The sequence below is a fragment of the Pogonomyrmex barbatus genome, unplaced genomic scaffold, assembly GCF_055798465.1.
Source record: "Pogonomyrmex barbatus isolate J1 unplaced genomic scaffold, ASM5579846v1 scaffold12, whole genome shotgun sequence".
NCBI lineage: Eukaryota > Metazoa > Arthropoda > Insecta > Hymenoptera > Formicidae > Pogonomyrmex > Pogonomyrmex barbatus.
Genome location: NW_028297108.1, coordinates 4,613,944 through 4,639,552, shown reverse-complemented (window position 1 = coordinate 4,639,552; position 25,609 = coordinate 4,613,944). Strand labels below are relative to the sequence as shown.

General features: G+C 36.0%; 1 protein-coding gene across 5 annotated transcripts in view; it reads left to right on the top strand.

The window, feature by feature from the left end:
• The window catches only part of LOC105428261 (dipeptidase 1), a 123,131-nt gene that overhangs the window by 54,868 nt on the left and 42,654 nt on the right, over positions 1 to 25,609 (top strand). For all 5 annotated transcript variants that reach the window (XR_016138132.1, XM_089071859.1, XM_089071857.1 and 2 more), the window contains exons 4-5: positions 16,189 to 16,469; positions 17,032 to 17,188. Coding sequence is in view for 4 of the 5 variants with exons in the window: in XM_089071859.1 (XP_088927985.1) it covers positions 16,189 to 16,469; positions 17,032 to 17,188 (438 nt within the window). In the remaining variant the exon portion in view is untranslated. The remainder of the gene's footprint in view (positions 1 to 16,188; positions 16,470 to 17,031; positions 17,189 to 25,609) is intronic.

Sequence of the window (25,609 nt, the reverse complement as noted above, 5' to 3'; positions counted from 1 at the left end):
TCTAGCGTGTCGCGTGTACACATAACATAAATCTATTCCTAAATTCCGATAAATAAATAAATAAATGATGAGTTACACAATTCAGCGATCCCGATCAAAAAATATATCCCGTATTAATGGATCGACCTGAGAGATCGTCGACCCTTGTGCACTTGCTCGTACGGTTTTATCCCGTTCACCCGTTTGTGTTCGACTAAATCGCGGGGTCGTGGGGACCAACGGTCACCATGCGGAAGGGGACGCTTCATGCCTCGTCAAGTTGCGGCGAGTATCATTATATCGTGGAGGGGGTTGTTTTACCGTTAGATCTGTGAGCCTTTACGCGTCGGTCTCGTGCACAGGGAAGGCCGGAAAAATCCGAGGTGAAAGCACGTGTTTCGTCTACTCGTCGGAAGTTGGTGTTCACCATTGCGAGTAGACCGTCTGCTAGAACTGCGTCCGACATCTCGGTACTTTATGTGTAAATAGTTCCAACATGGAGTTGTTCAATAACGATAAAACGTGAACGGTATCGATATATTTTACACGATATCCGATAACGACGTGACGGATGTAACAATTATAGCGTAAAGGATCCTCAAAAATTTCGTTTTAAATAAAGAATCGTTTCAGGGAAAAAAACGTTAACGGAAATTCACGGAACAATAATTATTCGGCATGAAAAGTATGGCGACGAATACCGCATGATGACGAATACCGTAGATGAAATCAACATTGGCCGCTATATGTGTTCACTCTCCAAATCCAAATATTCACACGGCACTGACAAACATCAGATCATACACATGACGTAATACCGATATGTCAATATAAGCTAGCTACAGGCTATATATTAAGCTATACATATTTATAGAGTACATATAACATAAAACTCATATAATAAAGTTAATAAAAACTATCTCGGATTATATTGAAACCGACTTTTTAAGAAAATTTTAAGGATGACCAAAAAACTTTAACATTTTATATATTGTTTTGAATTAAACTCAATACACATGCAATCATACGTCAAATCTTAAGTCAAACGTCGGACGTCTAAAAATAGATTGTATGAAGCAAAATTTTCAAAAATTTTACAGATTTAAAATTTCTATTTGTTTATAATTTCTTAACTTTTAATTGTTAGTATCCTGATATATACGATATACAGGAAATTCGATATCGTCCCTTTAATTTTCGGCTCGATATCGAGTAGTACCAATATTTTTTATAGAGATAAGATAGACAAAAAACTATCGAACCAGTAAAGCTATTGATACCCAAACGTATCGATTGCATTTCCAACCGCGAGCATTAACACTGAGGCGATTGGTATGGTCGGAGGGCGCGGAAAACACGTTTTCATTTAGCTGTGCTGCCGGGCGATTTAACGGAAAATCGCTGGACCGTGGAACACTCGATAGGTCTAAAAGGTTCATGGCTGGCAAAATGGCTGAAGCTAGGATGCGGGACAGGAACACGCGACAGGAAGAACGCTAGGAAACGAAAGAGAAATCACCCGACATCGCATGCGAAACAAACTGACATAGAAACATAGACATATAAATATGCCTCGTCCAATGAGATTAATGGTCTCAAATCTCTTTTATATTTTAGTTTCACGTACTAGTTTTGCTACACTTGCTTGTTTAAAGAAAATGATATTTGAAGTAATAAAAAAAATTGTGTGAAATTTAAGGAGTTCATATCAATTTATTTATATGACATAAAAATTTCAATAATAATATCGAAAGAATAAAATAATTCTTATAAAAACTTTAGGATAATATTATAATTTTAAACCTATCTCTAAAGTTTGTTGTAAAAAAATATATATTAATTTGGAGTTTGCTATATAGAAATCTCACAATTTAATTAATGCAAATTATAATTAATATGTCATGAATATATTACTTTGTAAAGAGTAAGATCATTCAAAAGGTGCATTACTTAAATATATTCCAAAAGGAAGTTCGTCTGCACGATTTCTCGACAAAAGTTCGTAAAATAGCGCGGCTATTTAAATCGTGAAATTTAATATAAAGTACGCCATATAAAGTGGTGCATCGTAATTTTTGACAATGGAGATTCGATAACGTCGGACAAACCAACAAGAGATGGGCTTGGGAGAACCTCTTAAATATACGAACAAGAAGTTTTCTCGCGCGCACTACGCTATGTATAGCGTGTTTCAAAGTTATCTGCTCATATTTTAATAACTTTTTCGGTTCTTCAGATTATTGAGGTGGATCTATGCTGAGGAGAAAATTAAAAGAAAGATCATGACTTTTACGTAAAAAATCGTGATCAAAATTTTTCTAAGGTAAAATCTATTTCGGACCACTAAAGAAATTTGCTGAGTGTCTCTTTCCAAGAACACTTATAAAAACGTCTTTTCAATTTCGAGCGTGCTGCATACCACGTAAAATTACACTAAAAGCTTGGAGAACCGCACTTTATATAGCCAATTAAGGGTTAAGAGCTGAAGGACTTTAAACTTTCTCCTTTAAATTTTTATAGTGAAGTAAACGCTCGGGAAAAAGGTATCAATACTTCTTTTTATCTAAATTCTTCTGCTTTGTTCCCAACTGGAAGGAAAATGCACTTTGAAATGAAAGACGACAAAGAGACGTACATACATGAAGGGACACGTACAGATAGCGGCGAGCTTGGTCGATTCTAGCATTCCAGTTTTTCAGTCATTCTTGTTGTGTCAAATTTTTTTTTTCGACAGTAATAAATCAAAATATTTTAAAGCTATATATGTTATAAAATGTGGAAGCGAACAGCTGCTAATAAAATTAAAATCAAAAGTTGCATGACATTTTGAAAACAATTAAAAAGGAATCTAAAAATAACATCTTTAAAGAAATATTTATGAAACGTTAGATTTATTAATATTATTAACTATTTGTAATTTAAAGATACTTTAATATGATAAATTTTTTAATATGCGACGTTAACATAATGAAATTTAAGGTCTTCTTTCGTGATATAATCTAAAGTATGCACATGTCCTTTGCGTTTAATTCATTCTATTGTTTTATGGGAGAAGTCGAAAAATCAGGGAGAGACCCATAATTATAAAGGAAATATAAGGGAACAAAAATTCTTTCACAGGATCGCAACTAAAGCCAGCAAAGCGGCAGTATTTTAACGAGTACATCGATTTTTAAGTTGTCGCCGTTTACGAGAACGGTAGCGAGATGATTTTTTTCCATGACGATATTTTCGCACCTCGCGGCGATTTTCCTGCGAGTGGCATTTTGAGGAATTTTGTGAGGTTTTCTCTTCCTCTCGAGAACTCGCTCGACCGTGTTTTCCACGCGCTCTGAATATCGCAAGTTTCGACAGAGTTGTCAGTCTTCCGGAAAAAATCTCAAAAAATCTTTAAAAAATTGGAAAAATCTAAATATTCTGTGTAGAAAAGTAAAACAACATAATAATCAAGAAATTTTATAAGTTTTCAATGTTGCAGTTTTTGTCAAGATTTATTAATTTATAATTTTATATAATAAAAAAATCACGCTAATATTAAAAACAAAATGCAATTATTTCTTTCTTTTAGTTATATTTCGTTTCATTTTTGTTATTCAACAATATTTCAAAATTTTTTTTATTTATACAGAATTTTTTTATATAAATTTTTATATCAAAATTTTTTTATATTAATATATAGAATTATTTGTTATTTAAATTATTATTTGTTTTATTTAAATAACAAAGACAGCAAAAAATATAAATTCGCATTTTGCTTAAAACAAGAATATATAATAATTATAGATGTTTATTTTATTTTAGTTATTTTAAAGCAACATGTATTTTGTGATAGTATACTTGTATTTACACGCGGGGGGTATCGTGCAGGGATCACTTAAACAGGATTTAACGCGCAAAGGAAGCTGGTCTTATTTGTCCCTAGACTCTCCCAAGTAACCTCAGAACAGATACAGTAAATTATTCGCCTAAATTATTTATCGCGCCAGCAATTCGGGAATTGCTACTTAAAACATCAACGTCATTTGGAAAGTAATTTACATAGTTAAACGTCCAACATTACAGATATTAATGCGAAAATTATTCTCAACAATTTCTTATATAATAATATTTCTCGAATGAGAATAAATCTCAAAACAAAGACGGAGAACGAATGGGGAATAAATCTCAAAAATTATTCGAAGATTATAATTTAATGATATTAAATTGTCGAAACTGAATTTTAAATTTAAGTACTTAATTCTTCAAAAAAGTTAATATTCTAATCATATATTGCCAGAGTCAAGTTCATCAATTTTTATTAAAACGATAAATTACTTAAAAATTTTTGTCGATACACTCGTATCTACATATAAGAGTTACTTCTTTTCACGTTTCATTGCTTTCTCTGTGTGTAAATAAAGAAAAACATTTTTTATAAAAATATTTAAATCCACGTGCTTTAGAATTCATTATGTTTCTCAAATTCAAAATTTTACTAAGTTGTCCAAAATAAGAACTCTTATTTTCCTAAATTTCTAAAAATACATCAATGAATAATACATAATAAATAACTATAGATTTAATATTCTTATATCAAAAGATAAACTAATATATTATTATAAGAAAAATTAATTATTATGATATATTTGTACATGATTAATATTTTCAATCAGCTACCAATCCTATTGAAATAAATCTGATTTTGATAATTCAATAATTATTGTGCTATCCAATACACACACACACACACACACACACACACACACACACACACACACCCCACACACACACACACACACACACACACACACACACACACATTGTATATATGTATATCCTCCTTTAACTTTTTCAATATTTACATGCCGACTATTCCGCATTGCATTTGTGCACCTTTATATAATTAAAGAATGAAATAATTAAATGTTATATAATAAAATAATGTAATATAATAGATTATATAAAATAAAATAAATTACATATGTTAAATATGTAATAATATAAATTAAATACATAGTATATAAGCTTTCCAATTATTTGAAGAGGAAAAAATTCGTGACTCGTCAATATATGTTATTCCTCGTAAAATTTCAATTCCTCATTCATATCGATGTTTATGGAGAATTCATCGTACTTTGTTCGCTGCATTTAATTTTCTATATTTTTACGCATCGCCTGCAGCTTAATCAGAGGTTGTGAGTTTAACATAGATACGTTTTTAGTGTATAATATGTTTGTGTTCGACCATACTGTGTACATAAAGTACAAAATATAAAATTCCGAATTATTGATTTTATATTTTACGTTTCAACAAAAAAATTATCTGAGCAAATGAATACAGAAAGAAGATAAAAAAGAATCCATCGTGATGAAAATAATCAGTGATAAAAATAAATTTTTAAATATTGATTAATATTCGTACAAAATATTTCATTTGTACACAACATTTAAAAAATGTAACGGTTTAATGGAATCAAATAAAAATGTCCAAGAAAATTTACATAGAAGTTTTACATAATTAAAAAAATATTTTTGAGAAATTGAATGGTGCTTTTTGCAAAAGTAGAAAAATTTAACAAAAGTACGTTTCCAAAAAAAATTAGAAAAAAGATCCGCGTGGTCAATATCGACGGACACGATAAGGCAGAGAGGACGAGAAAGGTTTCGTCAATCTGAAGCCAGAAGCGGCGACGGCAGGTCGTAATCCGATTCATTTTCCACGAGCGTTTTTCATAAACGCGGTGGTAAAGGGAATACACGTTCGCGGGAGTCGAGTCGAGAATGGGGGGCGGAAGGAAGATAGCCTTTCAATGGGAGGATGCTGACCCCCGCAGCTAACGGAATGCCGATAATGTTTTATGCATTTTTCATCTTCGGACGACGAGGTAGGAAAGGACCGAGGTAGGAAAGGACCGAGGTAGGAAAGATGGCCGAGGGCAAGACTCGGCCGAGCTTCTCGAACTTCGATCACTCGCGCGGACTTGGCCGTCGGAGTTCCTCTCCTCCCTCGAGGTGGGAAAAATCGCATTTTGATGTCGACGTTACGGCGGGGCTGACGTCGCCCTTCGATCTCGGCGTCGTGCATTACGCGATCACGGGATGACGAGTTGTTCGAGCGATTCCCCGCCTGTCGCAATATCGGATTATCGTCATACCCGCGCGATTTCATCCCGTGTACCATTGCCCTGCCACGCCGCGCCTCCCACGTCGACAAATTAATTACGAGAAATAAATCGGAGCGTCACGCCGAGCAGGTGATCGATCCAAGAGGATGAGGCGGGTCAGGAATTACGCCACGCTGCCGGCGAAGCGACTGTCGATAATGTTTTATGCATCATTCATCCACAGCGTTGAAGAAGCGGAAGAGACGGATCAGTCGCGATTAATTTCTCGCTCATCCAAGTTTTATTCCTCAGTTTCCTCCTCCTCCTTCTCCCCATTGCTCACCGATGTGTTCGACGCGAAGAAGAATTTTTAGAATATTTTCAAGTAACATCTCGCTCATATGAACGCAGTTTCATCGCCGCGTCAAGGTGTTTTACATCATATTCGAATGTTCATTGCTAAATGTCGAATTTGTCGTATTAAGCATATTTATTCGTAAAAACATGTGAGCCCAAGGCTGAAAGCCTATGCGCCTACGATATATTATAAAATTATTTTATCTTCAAATATACAAATTATTGTTTTGCACGTGTACCAGTGTAATAATTACAAAAACGCTGAATTAATCATAAATTTTGCTTTGTATCGTTCAGCACAAGGTATTTATAAAATTATACCACTATAAAAAAAATAAACGCGATAAAAGTAACGTGTAACGTTTTAGCGTCATGTTCAACTAACTATATGAACTTCGTTAAATCTTAAATGAATATTTTTAATACAAAAACATGAAAATTCCATCATCTCAACAAAAGATGTATGATTTCGATCATTTTCAAGTTTTACTTCGATAAGTTGTAGAAATATATTAATCAATAAAATAATCCTTATTTTATGCCACTTTATTTTAGGCAGAGATTTTTCAATTATCACATATAGACATTAATGTTAACTAGTTACGACTTTGCGTGTGTTCTAAAACTGAGTGTAATGAATGGCAGTGTATATAAATTAAGATACTTTAGCTGAACTTTTTAAAAAAAAGTTCCAGATAGATAATAGGACCGCCATGCTGCGCAGTGAAATTAAAAAATCGGAGCTCGGTAATGTTTTATGCATCTCTCATTGTCGATTCGCAAGAGAGGGGAAAAAACAAGGTGGCGGTCGAGAGTACTTTGGGGCAGCGCGCAAGTTAACTCTCGCTCACAGAGAGACCAAAATTTCCTCTCTTTCGAAAGAGAAGGAGAGAGGGAGAGACAAGAAAAAAAAACGAGGCATAATTTCGTAAAAGTTATAGTCCAATCGGGAGACGAGAAAAATATGGAAATTCATGCACAACAGAGACTCAACAGAGACGCAGCGAAAGAGACAATAAAGAGCAGATAGAGAACGTCGTAAGAGCGCACGTAAAAAATTATCGTATTCATAGATATTTAAGAAAGAACAACATGCGCTTCCCTCATGCATATTAATTTCCTCACACCTTTCTGTTTCGGTTCTGTATTTAGTTACAATAATTTTCTCAATGCGCGCGCCTCCGCGGCTAAAAAGAACCAACGTTAAATGCATAATATTAAATTCAGTTCAGTTCGTTACGTTCGGCACTGAATACGGCATCTACATTCTGAATTTAAGAATAAAAATCACATTACAGATTACTAACCGAGGGATGTGGTGGAGTGGGGGGGAGAGGGCGGAGATGCATCGCGTTTGCCCCGAGCGTCGCGGATTCTCTCGCTTCACCACCGATGCACAAATGCCATTTAGTTTCGCCGTAGCGACGCCGAGGAGAATTGCCGCGGGCAACTTTTTCCCCAGAACCGCGAAAATCGATTGTCTCGCACGCACACGATGGACACGAAGGAAAACAACACCTCGGACAGACGCGGAGGAATAAACCAAATTGAATCACATTTCAATTTTTCAAGACGAGACCGAGGCTCTCGGAAGATTTTGCAAAGATGCATGAGGCATCGTGTATTGTATGTCATCGTGAAAATGACAAGCGCGAGAACTTCGGTGAAATTTATCGCCGGGATGGGAAATGGGCCAAGGCGAGAAGAAAAGATCTCGCCGGCGGTACACAAGAGCGTGAAGCGCGCAAATTTAATGGAAAGGCCGGAGTGATATCAAAGTTGTTACATACGCCATGCACCCCGGAAATCGCGTACTCTTTTCAAATTTTATTACGGATTTTCTAAAATAATTTCCTCGAGCAGAACGTTGATCGCTTTTTTTACAACGAGCGGTCCTGCAAAATTTATTAAACGTTTTGTTCGAAGTAATCGATCGCCGCAATAGCAATTTTGATTAAATTATACTTCGATTAGACTTGTTGAAATATATATCGAGTATACAACATTGTTTAATTATTGCAAAGTTTGCTCCGATCAAAACAAATTGCTGTTATTTGCAAGCCATATGTTATTATTCTGATATTTTCCACTTGATCAATTTTACTTATTATGTTAATCAATATTTTCAATATTAAACTATCTCTTTCTCGCATTAGCCGCTATTTCGCAACAGTAAACAATTATTGCAAATGAAATTATTGTAATATTAAATGAACACTATTAATTGTTAAAAGATTTCTATATATTTATTAAAAATCTTTATTTAATATTTCAAATAAATTATAAAATAATAAACAAATGTAAACCGGACAAAAATTTAAATATTTTTTACATTTAAATATTCGGATATAAAATTCATAAAAATATCGGATTATTTGGATAACATGATGGTCGGAATTACATGAAATTTTAATCGGATTATGGAAACGGTAGACAAACGAAACAAGACAACAAAATTTTCTACGATACGGTACAATCGTTGGGAAAAGTATTACAACATTTGAAAGTTAATTCAACAATGCGCATTATTTTGTTCCGCTCGCGGAAGGATATCGAAGGATATCAAAGTTTCAATTTAGATGTTGAGCACAGTAGTTCGCTCCGGAGAATTTCCGGAAGAGCTCGTGGAATTACGCGACGCATTAAATTATTTAATTCCAATAAGAGAGACGAGTCCCTTCGACGAGCTTCCGTTTTACAAAGGCGAGCCATTCGTCCGCCTTGTCGATTCGCTTCTCCGTTCTTTCTCGCACCGGTCGTATAATTGTTAATTAACTAAAAGCATCGGAAAGGCTCCTGGCCGTCATTAAAGGAAGTGATCTAAAGACAAGCAAGAGTCAACGTGTGCTTACACTAAAAAATGCATATGATTTGAAACGAATCCAGAAAACTCAAGAATACATTAAAATACATAAGAATACATCAAACTCAAGAATACATCAAAAGTTTGAAAACTAACTATACCGTTGATATTATTTTTGTTGCAAACTCGAGTACATAAACTTTTATTATTAGCAGACATCTTCGAAGGAAAATTCCAAATGAGTCAAAAACACTTTGAAATGTAGCGAGTCCGATGTATATTGTGTACAAAATAATAATTATTATTCCGTGCAATATACAGACGTATCAAATCGAACGTAAATTATCTGTCCATCATCCATGAAAACATAGATTATATTATATTCGGCTGTTCAACAGGCGAGGTACACTGTCATTTTCTGACCAAACAAATGCTCTTTCTTCTCATTTCCTCTCTCTCTCTCTTTCTCTCTCTCTCTCTCTCTCTCTCTCTCTCTCTCTCTCTCTCTCTCTCTCTCTCCCCCTCCCGCTCTCTTTTCGCATTATTATTTGCGCCAATTGCGGTACTCATTATTCAAAACAAAATGTGCACGCGGCTCGCGTGGGAACAAAGGTCGTCCTTAATTCCGACTAAATGTCCCGTGTATTGGCGCACCTCCGCCTCGTCGTCGACACTCGGACCGTTGAAATGGCGTAAATTCATTAAGTCTAATCCGCGCATGTCTAAACCGCGCGTACCGACTGTCGTTACCTTCACCGTACGCGTTGTCACACGCGGAAAATTTACATTTAACGAGCGGCTTGCACAATTGAAGACAGAATGGCGAAATTAACGTTCCGACCGGTAGGGATAAAAAGAGGGGAGGGAAGGGAAAGGGGTTGGAGGAAAATACGTGCGGCGTGTAATGATAATAAACGAGCGAAGCCCGCGGTGTTTGTTCGCCATGACAAGCGTATATTGATAATTTCGCGAATAAAACACAATTCTCCCCTCCCAATAATTATAATATTTCTCATTATTTCCTTTTAATTAGCTCGCACGAAATGACATTAATGATGATATCCCGATCGCATTTCCGCAGTATATCAGGATTTTCTTCTTAAACAATGCTATTTAATGTACAGAAAATCACCCCTTCCACGGTCGTGTTCATTCATCCGATTCAGCGTTATGCACAGCGCCACTCGATTAAGCTAATTAATAAAAGAAAATTCGCACGATGTCGGGTTCGTTGCAAAATAGATACAGCGCGACCTTTGTTATACATGATATAGAAATTTAACCCTGATTCTTCGAATGCATGCCTACAAAATACTACAGATCTTTCAATCATGACATGAATATCTTTATTTGCACGCAACAATATTAATTTTATCTTTCATTAATAACATTGTAATATTAACTGTCACAAAAAATCTCATGTTTAAAGCTGCAATAATTGGGAAAAAGAGATAGGAAGGAATAGAGATGCCAATGCGTTAAAGAAATGAGAAGTAAGAAAAGAAGCAGAGAGCGAAGGACAGAAACAAGACGGACTAATTTCTCGGCGGCGCGGACCGTTAATCGTACCGGAATTAAGAGAACGAGGAGACAGTCGAGATAAAGGCAAGAAAAGGAAGAGAGGGAGGAAGGGAGGAAGGGACATAAGGGGGTGCCGTAGTCACGAATGCCACCTGCTCTTTAGGCCAGCCCTCCGCTCTCGTTTCGTCCCGACTACCCTTCCGACCCGGCTTTATGCGAGCCTCCCCGCGGCGGTCTTTGAATTCACGTCGGGGAGAAATTTATACGAAAACTTGACAATGCTCTCGCACGCGATGTCGCTTTGGTCTCGCCCCTCCACCACGGTGTGTCCCCCCCCCCTCCTTTGCCATGCACACATGCAAAGAGATGAAAAGTGTCTTCGATCCAGAAAAAGTATAGCTTTTGGCTCTAAATCGAAAACACGATCACGAATATGAATTATTATAATATCCGTTATTGAAGAGAGAGAGAGAGAGAGAGAGAGAGAGAGAGAGAGAGAGTTTCCCGCTTCTTTTTCTCCGGTCCTCTTGATCCTCGACGCCGCAATGGCGCGCTATTAATGACGAGTAAACTGTGCGAAGACTTTACGGCTTAAAACTTACCGTCCGTCTTCGCAGCCGCGTCCCACTTGTCCGATTTCCGAAATTATGAACGGCGAGATAAGCGTTCTCCAAACTCGCGTGGCTTTTATCTCCCGTCGTCATTATAGCAAGACATAAAATTTGGCGCACTTCAAGAAGCTCGACGGAGAACCCTGTTACGAGAGTTTGGCGAGGAGCCTCGTTATGGGACTCATTTAACGAGAATGCATCTCCTCTAGAGAAGACTTTAAGTCTCTTGTCCAACAAGTTCTCGATCCATCTCTCGCAAAATCCTTTTCTCTTTTTTAAAGCGAGGAACGAGACGAAGAAAATTTTGATCATATCCATCACATTGCATTCTTTCGTGATTTTTATTTGCTAGCTTCCCTTGTATATTTTTTCAGTAAAGTAAAGCTATTTAACATGTATACGTCTAGACTTTATTCTATTTGTCCTTAAATTATCATTTGTTTCAATTTTTTTCAATTATTCATTGCGCCATTATTCACATCACTTAACACATATAAACATACCATCGTTTAAATCGAAATATATTTAATGTGATTTATGAAATGTCTCTCGACATTTTGATTTATAAAAAGCTTTTTATGGTTCGGTTCACAAAAAAATATTAAATGTTTATCAAAACAGCTATCTCTATACGCGCGCGGTTTATTATTTTTTTAACAATTTTACATAAAAGCGAGATTTTATTTTTATGCTTCAACGCGCTTTTCATGGATAAAGACGAAGGCAGGCACTCGTCACAGGCGGATCAAAGCCGATGTCCTTTGCAGCAGTTAATACGTTTACGAGCTTCTTAGTTCCATTAACCAGACACAAGGCGGAATCAGCTATGGCGTTCGCCTTAGGGGTTTCCCGGGGTGTACTCAAAGAGCCAACTATGAATCTCGCACTTCACATCTCCTCGAGAAGTCGAGCCCGGACTTAATCGCGTAAGAACACGTCAGATGCGGAAGGACTTCCATTATAGTTTCAGAATACTACAAGCTATATAGGATAAAACAGTACGACTATATAGAATATATGGCATAATCGTAACAAGTGGATATACGTGACAGTATATTTTACAATTGCAAATCGGAGAAAGAGTATAACTAACTAAAGGCATTATTTTTCAAGTATGGAAATTTCAAAATCTTTTATTCATATTATATGTCACTTTTGTTTTGTCGAATTTCTCATACATCAATACAGTTAAAAAAATATTGGCGATATTAAAATTCCGAGGAATATATATCGAAATTTTAAGTTTGCATCTGATTGACATAGAAATTAATATCGCCTATGCAAGGCTATTCTTATAATATCATAAAGTTCTATTTTTATCTCTCTATTATTTCTAAGATTCTCTGCAAGATAACGATAGCACGTAACATAAATTTATCTTTTCTTTAGTCTTGGTTTAATAATATAATAATATTTTAAAATAATATTTTATACTATATTTCTTCGGGAAAATTAGGGCGTTGAAATTTATCCAAATCTATGTAAGGAAAATAATGTTTTAAGAAACGTGTTGATTTTTCGCGCTAATGAATGGAATTTCGTTCTAAGAAAAGCATGAGAATGAGCTGAAACGTTGCGTTTTCTGTATCTTATATCTACATAACAGTCTTATGTGCCGTTTCATTTTTAAACGTGCTCAATTAACATGCTTAATTAATACGTTTACGCTCGTGGTAAAAACTTTTAGCACGGTTATAAAAGTACGTTGAATTCGCTTTTTCGTTAAATTCTAGAGGAGCAGCGCTAAAAGGCAGTCGCCCATTATTACTATCACGAGCGACAATAATTGTCTTTACGTAGGAAGCGCGGCAAAGTACGAATTAATTTGTCGGCGATTGCTCGAACAGAAAAAAAAATCATAATTTCGGGATTGCTTCCTTTATTACGTCATTAAATAAATTCACGAGTGGAAACTATCTTCAATTTTAAAGATTACTTTCAATTTTACTGTCTGCATTTGTATTTAATGAATGTAAAGTGGAATTTGCTCAATGTTATACCGAAATAAAGAAAAAGAGAAAAGCGGGGTACTATGTAATCACCAGACTTGATTTTAAACAATGAATTATAAGTATTATTGAAAGAAGCCCTCTCTTTTTCTCTCTTTGTCAGTTATATGCGGAAGCGGCTCGCGCCCATGGCTTTCATTTTCATTACCTCCAGGCAGCTATTAATTACCCGCGGTATCGATAATCGATTCTCACCGAACGGAGTCGCCGAATAAGAAAACGGAGAAACGGCTAAAAATGGGAATCGCGTTCGCTGTTTCGCGCTTCGACGATAACGCATACCGCCGTTTCTTTCGCGTGGGTAATGCCGACGATAACTCTCGCGGCTTAGCTCGTTGAATTCGTCGGTTTCATCCGGCGTTCATCGCTCTCGTTTGCGAGCTTCTTCTATTGCGAGTTTCTTCTACAAATATTCCGCGAAACTTCGTATCCCTCGCATAGAACATTATCCGGCGCCATAAATACGCGAAACTTGAAATTGCAATACAGGGAAGAAGAACATGCATCAGAACGACAGAAATTCACCGAAAGAAACACGAAAAGCAGCACGCTTTCTCAAAATTGTTTTATAACCCTTCAATTGTTTCAACCCTTATCATTTGATAAAAAGACTTCAAATCAAGACTCCAACTTTCAAATTATCTTCGATTATTAATGTTTGTTTCTATCTTTAATCATGTCATGTGTAATATCTCGCTGGAAGCTAATTGTGTACAGTTTCCCTAACTAACTAATTAACCAGGCAACAATTAAACTAGGTAAGATTTTAATTTTATATAACAAAAAATTGCATCTACTAATTATATTCTATTAAAATAATTATAAAAATTGTGGAAAAGTTTTTGTTTCTCTTTTATCACGAATGCGATATCAATCGCTTCGGCAACGACTCGTGATTTTATTTGATTGGAAATCCGTGCGAAATCTGATGAGTATAACAAAGTATCACGAAGGGGTGTGTACGCGAGAATTATGACTTGGTGAGTTGTTTACGACAACTGTAGAAACTGAGAAAATTCCCAGAGGCTCGCCAAGCCCATCCCAATGCCTTTCGCGACTGTGTTCTACACTGTATGCTATATACACGCGGAAAATCTGTAGCCGGGCGTTAACGTGTTTTATGGTGGTCGAAAGGAGGGCGAACAAAAGTTTACCGCGCGTTGCCTGCAGAGCGTCGCAGTGACGCCGCGAAGGAGTCCTCCTTTCATCCAACACCCTCCTCCGAGGGGTTGCACTTCCATCCGCCGCGGTTGTATTTTTCTGCGGACAAGTTACAGCCGCCGTGCCGTCCATTTCCGTTGTATGCGCCACTAGCGTAATGCACTTTCTAAGAGACGCTTAAATAGTCGTTAACACGCGCGATTGTCTAATTTCGTCCGGATACGAAAAGCCTCGTCTATGTCGAAAAATCTCGCGTGTGCGCGAGACGACAGAATTTATATTCTTGTTAGCTACAAAATTTAAAATAAAAATGTTGTAATATTTGGATTAACATTGCATTGTATATAATATATACAAATAGTTAAATAAGGAATTTTAATAAAATATATTTGACATATCAATCAAGAGAAGTAACTTTAAAATATTATTAATACATATATTTTCTTTATAATAAATCATCTTTATTTTTAATATTTTTTTTTAATTGTTGACCGAATCTTATTGTAAAAATGCGTCTCGTATGTTTAAAACTTCTTGTAATACTCGATGATCCCTTTTTACTTTGTTAATATATTAAATTCAGTTATTCAAGAAAGTATTAATTGGTGTGACTTATAACGCACAAAATTATAGACAAGTAATTATTTATTTTCATAAGTGTACGCGTCCGCTGGATAACAGTATATAATCTCTGCGGCAGCTATTAGCTAGATTAATTAATTCACCAAGCAAATATCTTGAATGTATGCGCGATATACTAAACCGACCAAAATGTTCTGTCTATTCCATGAATGAGACGTTATATGAACTTAGTTACCGCTTACACATACCATTTAAATTGACGAAAGAACGAACTAAATGAATTAGTAAGACAAAATAATTATGTATCTTATTAAGCCTGGTAAAATTTAAGGTAAAATTTAATATTAAAAATCTGTATTAAAAAATGCTTAAAAATTTATGTTTTATCTTAAAGTGACCAAGTTTTGGAGTTTTAAAATCAAAGCCGTACTATCCAAATAAAAAAATGTATATATTATAATTTCCTAAAATTTTTCAGAAAATGCTACAAACCATTATCATATTACATTAAAACAATATCGTAATAGTTTTTTACTGTTGAAATTTCAAAATTAAAGCGTATTAACTACATAAAAAATGTATACATTATAATGTCACAAAATTTTTCCAAAAATGTTAAAAAATCATATTAAATTAAAACAATATTAGTACAATATTAGTTCTTTTACCGTTGAAGTTTCAAAATTGAAGCCGTATTAATTAAATAAAAAAGATTATACCTTATAATTTCAACAAGTGTTAAAAAATCATTACCATAATAAATTAAAATAATATCGTAATAATTCTTTTACCGTTAAAGTTTCCAAACCGTATTAATTAAACAAAAAAAATTTACACATTATAATTTCACAAAATTTTTCAAAAAATGTTAAAAAAACCGTCATATTAGTACAATGTAAATTAAGAAAAATGTAATAGTTCTCATACTGTTCTAATATCGTAATAGTTCTTTTACCAGTTCAGAGAATCCAATAATTTATTGATTTCTCATAACGAGGTTACATGACATATCTTTATGCAAGATTAATAATTCGGTGAGATCGGCGGAATGTCGATGTACGATTTGGGGTTTCTTTTTCCAGACCACGTGCCTAACAGAACTGCCAGATGTGGCGCCTTGCAACGGCACCGTGCGGTTGCCGCCGCCGTGCGAGGACTCGCCTAGCAGCGGCAGCAGCAAGGATCGCAGAGACGAGAGTCCTCGCAGGAGGTGTCGGCTGTTGGCGCCAGTCCTGCTCTTAGTGGCCGTTCTGCTCCTCGGAGGCCTCTGTCTGCCGTTTTTACTTCAATCCGCGCCTGCCACGCACCAGCAGAGGCTGGACGTGATCAGGAGGATCCTCACTGAAGTGCCTCTGATCGACGGGTAAGCGTTTGTTGCCATAAATTGGCGGTAAAACCTCGCAAACCTCGCGGGGGTCGAAATCGAACAAAAAAAAAATTTGGGCGTACAAAGATACTTGAAAAAGCAATTATTCTGAATTTCCCGACTGCGAAGTGTATCATCTCATTAATATATGAAGTAATTATTTCAACATATTCTGTATATATCATACGTATGTATCATATATATCATATTATATTGCGGAACGATATGGATACAACCCCCCCTCCCTTGGATACTCGAAACCAGATAAATTTCATTTCGATCTTGCTTATTAATCTCAAGTAATGTTGTAATATATATATATATATATATATATATATATATGTTGATCATCATACATTTCGAATGTATTATTCAAGTATATAATGTCCCATAGCTCATATTCGAATAGTAAATATCTCTCAGTATGAAATATCATAAATAATAAAAATTGATAATGAAGATAGTTGTTTATTCATACTGCCGAGCGTAACAAAATATCGTATATATTGTGTGTGATATTTTTGTTTCGACTCCTACAATATAAACTTTTCATTCGCAGGCACAACGATTTGCCCTGGAACGTCAGAAAGTTCGTACACAATCAACTTGGCGAGGTCAACCTGAGCAGCGACCTCGGCAGGGTCGACCCTTGGGCCAGATCAGACTGGAGTCACACAGACATCCCTAGATTACGCGCTGGCCTCGTCGGTGCACAGGTAAATTCAACATGGAATTCATTAAGTTCTCCATCCTTTCTTTCCGTCGGCTGTTATTTCGTCGTCTTGCTTTTTCTGTCGAAAGCGCATCGTCTGTGCCGACATTTTAATATCGTCTCGCAATTTCTGTGTTGATTCATTATTCATTAACAAAAAACATTATTTCATCAAATATCCGCACTAACGAGAAATGTTGTTGTCACATATTATACCATTTTTCAACGACTAATAAGTAAGAATAAAATGTATTAAAATTCTCTGCTCATTACGAAATAATGTTAAAATGCCGGAATAAATATATATCGCATATTTTTTAAACCTTTAAACTTTTAAGCTGCTCATTTCACATCAATAAATGTTGGATTTATTAATTAAATTATTTCTCTCATATTAATAAGATTAATCTGGTATTTAAAGCAAAAGTTTCAATAAGCTAAAATCATTTTGCAACGAACTTCCGCTTTAAAAATAATATCCGCAACTATACAAGGCAATTAGATATCGGAGGGAGCAATTCAACTTAGACAAAGACACTCGCGTCGTGGCGTGCGTTTCCGAATGTGACAGGTTGACCTTATTGATAACGGGAGAGACCCATCATTGGCATAGTAACGTGCAATTCCAATCGGACCCGTACGTAAAAGCCTCCAATTATCGAAACATATTATACGAACATATTATACGAATAACTATGCGCGCAATTGTAGCGAATGGCGGTACTCGCGTTGTTGCTAAAGCGCCCGTGCAGTTTGCAAACAATTCCAATTCATTATCGGTTCTATCTGTAGCTATCCGTTGTAACGGATCGACATTGGTCGGCGTACCGCGTCTGTAATTCTACTCCACTACGCGGACGCGCCGCAATCCAATCGGATCGTGCCGAATGACGAGTCGAAATGCCTACTGTCCCGCGATAATTTGCATACAAACGATAAAACAGAAAATTTACTTGCCACGCAACGCGCCACTTGGCTCTCGCTAACGCTGTTAGATCGGCGGCTAACTAATGACACTACAACTGGAATTGCCCGTAGATAACCGTTCACCGTTGATCTCTCTTTCGGTATGCAGTGCTAATTTTCGAGCGAATTAAGTGCCGATGATGTAACAATGATGTAACAACGAGCGTCGATGAGATGCGAATCGTTCAATTAATCGCGAGTCCGTGAGTCGAGGACCGCGCGAGGATCAGCCGATTATCAGAGTGAAAATCCGCACATTAAGCCGCATCGGTGTCGCGCGATCTTTATCGCACACGTCGTGTCAGTCATAAAAATCTCGACGTCACCCGACGTTATTAAGACCTCTCGATAAATCCGAGACTCCGGAGTCTGGCCGCGCGTCGTTTCTCTCGATCGCCGGTCTTGTATCTCGATAAGTTACGATCGTCGAAGCGGGTCAACAAGTGAGCACTAACTCTTTATCGGAACCAAGAATCCTGTCTGTTCGATCCCGCCGTCTCTTGCCACCGTCTTGCCAAGATATTGGCAATCGACAGATACAAACGGAGGAAGGAAGCATCATCTACTCCGAGGCTTCATCGTCGCGTCCACGAGGTGTCCCGAGAAAGATATATATACCGGTAACGAAAATTGATTCTCGGCACCGAGAAACGCATTTCGGAGCCAGTTTCCACGTGAAAAATTCCGCTCGAAATTTCCGCGTATATCTCCACTCCGATAAATTATAGTAATTTTTCCGATAAAAATAAAATTGTTGAAAAATTCAATCTTCTCGAATCAAACTTAATCCAGGCGTGTTATAAATTATAAAGCAGCGATTTTCTATTCATTTTTTTTTTCTGTGGAAATATTGATTACCAGTTGATATTTAGTAATATTGATATGATTAAAAAAGAACAGACATGTACAATAATATGTACGCCAATAATAGCCAATATATAGAATTCGTCGTTGTGCTATTTGAACGACAGAAAATAGATTTCCTTGATCTCCAATAATTACTCAGTTTTTAATCCAATTCCAGCAAACGACTACCTTTGAAAATTTCAATTAGCTGATAAAGGCTGATAGAGCCAAACCATAGCTTTCAGCGAGAAAAGACCAATTGCTGAAGACAATGTTATCTTCACTCGCCACGTAATTCTTCGCGTCAGACACACGTTGTTTTTCATTTAATTCTGTCGTGCGGTCGAAAAATCAGCACTCCATCAAATTCCGCATTCAACAAATTTAGATCGAATTAAAGATCGTTATTTTAAATAAAAACCGAACGTAGCAATTTATTCCATGCATTATTATTACTGTAAATTACTAATATTTTTTTTATCTTAATAAAAGTCACATTTGTAAATACGAGGAATATTAGAAACCATGTTTGTAAATATTTATTCAGCCTTTAGATTAACATTAATATTGATTGATTTTAATGTTAACATTAATATTGATAATATTAAAATTAATTAGAATATAAGAACACATATTTCTACAATATGCTTTATTTTAATGTTAATGAGTGAATAATGGAAAATGCAAAGCATTCATTTATTATCATCGACAACAGATGATCTGATTCATAAAATAATTGCGTGAAATTTACTGTTTTGAATTATTCCGACGCAAAAAATTAGATAACTCTATGTGGCTATTTAAACAAACGTTAGAATATTTATTCCACAAATAAGTTATTCATCGGATTGAAAAGAGCAATAAGCGACGTAAAAGCAAGTCATAAAGGCTGGTAAATGATCTAAATTAATCCGTTGCTATTATTGGCGTATTTCCGATGCTGCATAATTTATCTATATCGGAAAATTTCATGGATAAATGAAATGGCGTTTGTACACACCCGATCCGATATTTATAACTTGTTACTCGCATCGAGGCAACAGTGTGTTAGTCCATAAATTTTATACTTCAGTGTAATTCGCGCGATCAAATACGAGGCGTCCTTATTCTTTTATAGTCCGCTGTAATTCCCATTAATCAGGCGACAGGGGGATGAAGTAAAAGTGTAAACGAACATCGAAATGATCGGTGGCGCATGAGAATTACGATTCAGTTTTACATCACATTCAATCTCCGAGAACACTGCATTTATTACTAATGGGGAACCCTTTTAATCCTGACAATTTATTAGTCGCATCGAGATAGACAGACGAGAAGTAGATTATCATTTTTTTTTAATAATAATTTAAAACAGATATATATGTATCAGTCTATTTTATCATTAATTGATTTTTTAACGTCAAATATTATCTGTTATCTGATTATTTGCCATCTATCACTAAAACTTATATAATATAATATAATATTTTTCTTCAGTCTAATATGTTTCTTCAACAATCTGTTGAAAAGTGCGTTGGAAATTGTCTATTTTTTCCTACAAACTGAGATCTACTTTTAATGCGATATTTATAAAAATATAAAATATCAACTTAATATTACAAAGAAAATATCTCTTTAGCAAATTCTTTATAGTCCCTAGTGAATGTATCAAAAGCAACATATTTTTATAATTATGTGTCGCTATTTTTTTTTTACGAGATTAAGAAAGAAAGAAACGCTGCAAGTTGCGCATATTTAAAATGGTGCGAGTTTTGCATATTTAAAAAATTAATGCGCGTAAAAAATCAGATTTGTAGATATGTGCTGGTGCTGATGTATATTTTAAAATACCAGAGTAGAAACAGAGAATATTTTCATTTTTTACAAAAAATATTTTCTCTGTACCTTTACAAACAAAATATTATAAGTCTAACAGCATTATAAGTCTAAGCACTCTTTCGCTGTGAATCATTTTTCGATTGTCCAGAATTGTTATTTATAGAATCCCAAAGAGAAACCCTCGACGGGCAGTAGAAGCGTTCGTATGTTGATTATTTAATCGTTTAATGAGCTGATATATCCAGACAGCAACGAGAGGAGCTTCGCACCTCGATCTGTGGCTATATTTGCCGATTAGTTGCCTCTTCCTCTCGTCTCATCGATACGAGCGTCGCGACCGTTCGCTCTTAACCCGCGGAGGATATTAATGGTCCTCTGGGCGCGTTCCATGACAGAGGCAAGCCAATTTCGATCTGGATCAATGGCGACGCCATAATCAGCAAAGCCCTCGGCAGAGCTATTCACTTAGGCCGAGGCTGCTGGCGGCAATCGTAGCGCTAATACATCGCTATAGAATCGCCAATACCTAAACTCCCTCTACCCCCTTCCCCCTCCCCCGTGCCTCCCTTCTATCTTCACCCTCACATCTCTCCTCGCATCGTGATTGCGCGTATGACCATTCGCATTCGCGTCGTTTTCCGTCATCGTAGGGGCCGCGCCTTCAAGATTAAGCCAGAAATTAGATCGCGCCCGTGTGAGTGGCCACTCGACGAGGAATGATCGCGTGACGAGAAATTATCTAGGAATTTTCGATTTCTCTCGAGCGTGAAGTGTTTTACGATGAGCGACGTGAATTAGTGAGGTAAGAGCTCGATCCGACCGCGTTTCAACGCGGAATGTTAGCTAGTCCATGGACAGTTGTAAAATTCTCTTTATTAGTACACATTATTAACTATAATGATGGTTAGGCAAAATATAAATATGAAATTATAATAATTTCTCCTTTCGTTCATTTTTTTTTTATTAAGCGATTTCGTTATTAACAGAACGTATATTGCTAGGTTATTTATCGAAAAAAATATTTCTCAGTTCCAAACGAATTCGACCATATTTATTCAAATCTAAAGCCACACAGTAACGAGTTATAATTGTGATTCCTGTGTGTGTGTGTGTGTGTGTATATGTGTGTGTACGCAAGTTTCATTCGCTACGCGAATATTCGCCTGAGGCTCGATAGCGAGGCATATCGAACGATTAGTTATAATGGGCCGGTTCATATAATAATCCGAAGTCAAGAGCCCACGTACTCATTACGTATTCTACTTACCTAGCTCGAGCTACAGTCGGAAGTTGGACAAGTTTGCACCGACACTATTTGAATGGTGAAAGAAGGGTGGGGGGGGGGGGGGGTAGTTTAGCGGACTTGGTAACGGTGCAAGCCAGTCAATGGGCCGGTAAGGTCGAGGGGAAACTTTAGGCTTCGATTATCAAGGCGCTAATTACGCACCTCGCACCAAACTGTATTAAAATTTCTCGTTAGCAACCAGTCCTCGCACTTCGACAATAAATATAATCTAATAATACAAATCATCTAATACATACGGTTGAAATAAATATCTTGAAATTTACAACAAAAGGCTGGAAAATCAACTTTTTGTTGATTCAAACATCCCTATTTAAAGTTGAGAAATAAATCAATTATGAACTCGTACTGACATAAAAAAGAAACGGGTTAAGAAACTATTTTCATTACTCCAAGTTTTTATAGATAAGAAAATTTCTATTCACTGCGCTTGGAGTTATTAAATTTCTTTTATTTTTACCGAGTATTTTCATGTTAAGTATTAAATATTTTCGTAATGTGATGCTAAATTATAAATTTTTAATTTAGCATCATGAACATTCCAGTAATTTATAGATTTTGTTTGGGAATATTGTAATCACCGAAATCGTCTGATTAGTTCACACATTGCAGTTCCCAAGTGCCTCCTTTCAATTTAATCTTTTTGATCAACTAATAAAAATATAATGCGAGCTTTCTTTCCTCTGGGAATTAACTGTTGGTAATTAACTGGTAAGTAAACTGTTGCTAACACTCTCTTTACTATTAATCCTCTCGTTCACGCAACTTGCGGTGAATTAATTGCGAATCATTCGCGCTTCATTAACAAAACATCTTGTTGCCAATTTACGAAGAATTAATAAGTGACTTAATTAGAAACTTCACAATTTGATTATTGATGGTATTCACTCTTCCCGAATGGAATTTTAAACATTAGCGAAAACTTCGACGCGATCGCTCGAGAAAAAGAGCTTGCTTTGCAATTAAATTGCAAAGTATTACGTTTCGCTGGGAGGCAAGTTTATAATCTTTTATCACAACTATTTATTTCTAATAAAACGCTTAATACTTAAATCCTAATTTGCTAAAATCTCGGCTTATACAAAAAAGTTGATTTATTTCATCAGTTATGACATTCTACATCACCGTTAAAATTATTGAATTATTTAAGAGCGATTGTTGCACAAAATTGAGTTAAGTTCTCAATCTCGCTGCCCTTGAAATTAATAATTAAAAACTGAACCAATCGAAATAAATGGATCGATCAAAGATGTCAATTCATCAATCACATATTGGATTACAGGAACGAGAATGACAACCGACCTGTCGCTTGTCTCTCTTGTTACCTGTCGCTCACTTGAATTTGTATCCATGATTACATCATGTTATTGTTCAAATCACGTTGCTGTAGATTATTTGTTAAGACTTAAATATGCTAAATGTTACTTTTATGAATTTTGCTATATCTCATATATGTAATTAAATTAAATTAAATGTTTATTATTGTAAATAAAACTGCTTACTAAAACTCTCGTGTAATCTATAATAAGTGTGTTGTTGATATTATACCGTGATACATTATTATATTTAATTAATTCTATTAATTTAATTATAACAAAAATAGATTATAACAAAAATTGTTTCGCATATCAACTTTAGTTATTGCAAATCTATTTGCGCTCTGCAAAAAAATCAATAAAATATCAAAATTGTACAATACAATAACGATATCAACAGGATAGCAGATGTCGATACGTCAATCACTTTCGAAAATTATCAGAATTTAGCCTATGTCCTTGTTCATCTTTAGTTTTTGCGAGAAAACACTCCAATATTATAAAGATTGATTATCTTTGATAAACAATAATCGTCAAATAATACTTCATTTGCTGTCAAAAGAAACAACTAAAATATATTACTATTATTAACAAATAGAATGTGTAACAATCACCAGCAACCTTAATTACACCAACTTAATTATCCATTTAATACATTTTTAATTTTTATGTAATATTAAACATTAATATTCTTTCTATATCAAAAATTTTTTTCTACGTTAACATAAAAGACAGTAACATAAATAATCCAAAAAGTTTTTATAAAGTACAGATAAATTATTTAAACAGTTTTAAAACCTTTTCATCGTGATGCACGCCATACTACGTACGAAGTCCGATTTAATATCCAGCATCATGTGTCAAAAGTACTAGCTGTCGCCGATGGCAATCGAAAGTTCACGCTGCGAGCTTTCTTTCAGCTCGTTGTCAATCGTCGACCGCGCATGTTTATCACGATTTTGCGAGGGGAAATCATAATCGACCGCGATGCGAAGTTTTACGAAAGTCAGCGGGGTAGCGGCGACAGGTGTCGATACGTCAATCAGCTCTTGGGATCGAATCGATAGGATTCGGCATATGCGACCACGTTTCTCGGGCCGCGATGAGGAACGCGGTGTGCGGCGGTGTGAGGAAGTTGAACGAGAAACGCAAATTGGTCGTTATTACGAGAGGGGGGAGGGGGGTATTATATCGGCGTGCGGTACCGGTGGTGGTGCACGCAGGACTGGTTTACGTGGGGTCCATTTATAGCGGATCGCATGGCGCTACGTCGGTGCACCACTATCATAATTATGGTCATATTGGATAATAGCATTGCACCTGGCCATTCGGTAGGAACGGACCTCCGTACTCCCTCCCGAAGGCATTCCCAAAAAGATGCATACCTGATCATCGAGGAGGAGGCTGGGCGCGCGCCGGCTTAATTTGCATTCATGGCATAGAGGACGGGTAATTAGACAGTCGGGACGGAGGTGAAATTAAATTCCTCGGAATAGGAGGATCGATATGTAATTTTATGACGGATAAAACGCCGCTATTGCCGCCACGTTTTACATATACCTTGTATAGAAAAAAAACCTATCTTTTTACACGTTTTACGCGATGTATCGACACCGTTACATTTCAATTTGTTAGACGTCAACTCGCTGAGGGGACATTGCATGGCAGTTTGCCACCATTTCCGATTAATTGTCGGCTACGATGATTAAATCTGAATACTATGACCGCCATATGACAATCAATGTGACTCCAACAAGTAAATGGCATTGATTTTTCATGACCAAAAAAATTTTATAATTTTAAAAACAAATATTGGGAAAAAATATGAGTATTTCGTTTGTAAATGACGTATAAGAAATTGTTTCATTTCAACTATGTCGAGATGTGCCGTCAGTGAATTAGCGAAGTGTATCCATTTCTTCTCTTCTCTTCTGATCAAAATATTTTTTCGTTGTTCCTCCTATTTCCTGATTGTAAGACGCGCCGCGCTAATAACGAACGTATTTTACCGTACGTAAAGAATATTATTGATTACCCGGGCTTTCTGCCAAAAAGTTCCGGCATCACGCGGAAGATGACTTACATCGATCGTTTCTCGAATCGACCGGGTACAAGACATCGTAATCAGAAGAGACGCGACACATTTTTTTCAACGTGAAATGGCTCGTTGCATAAG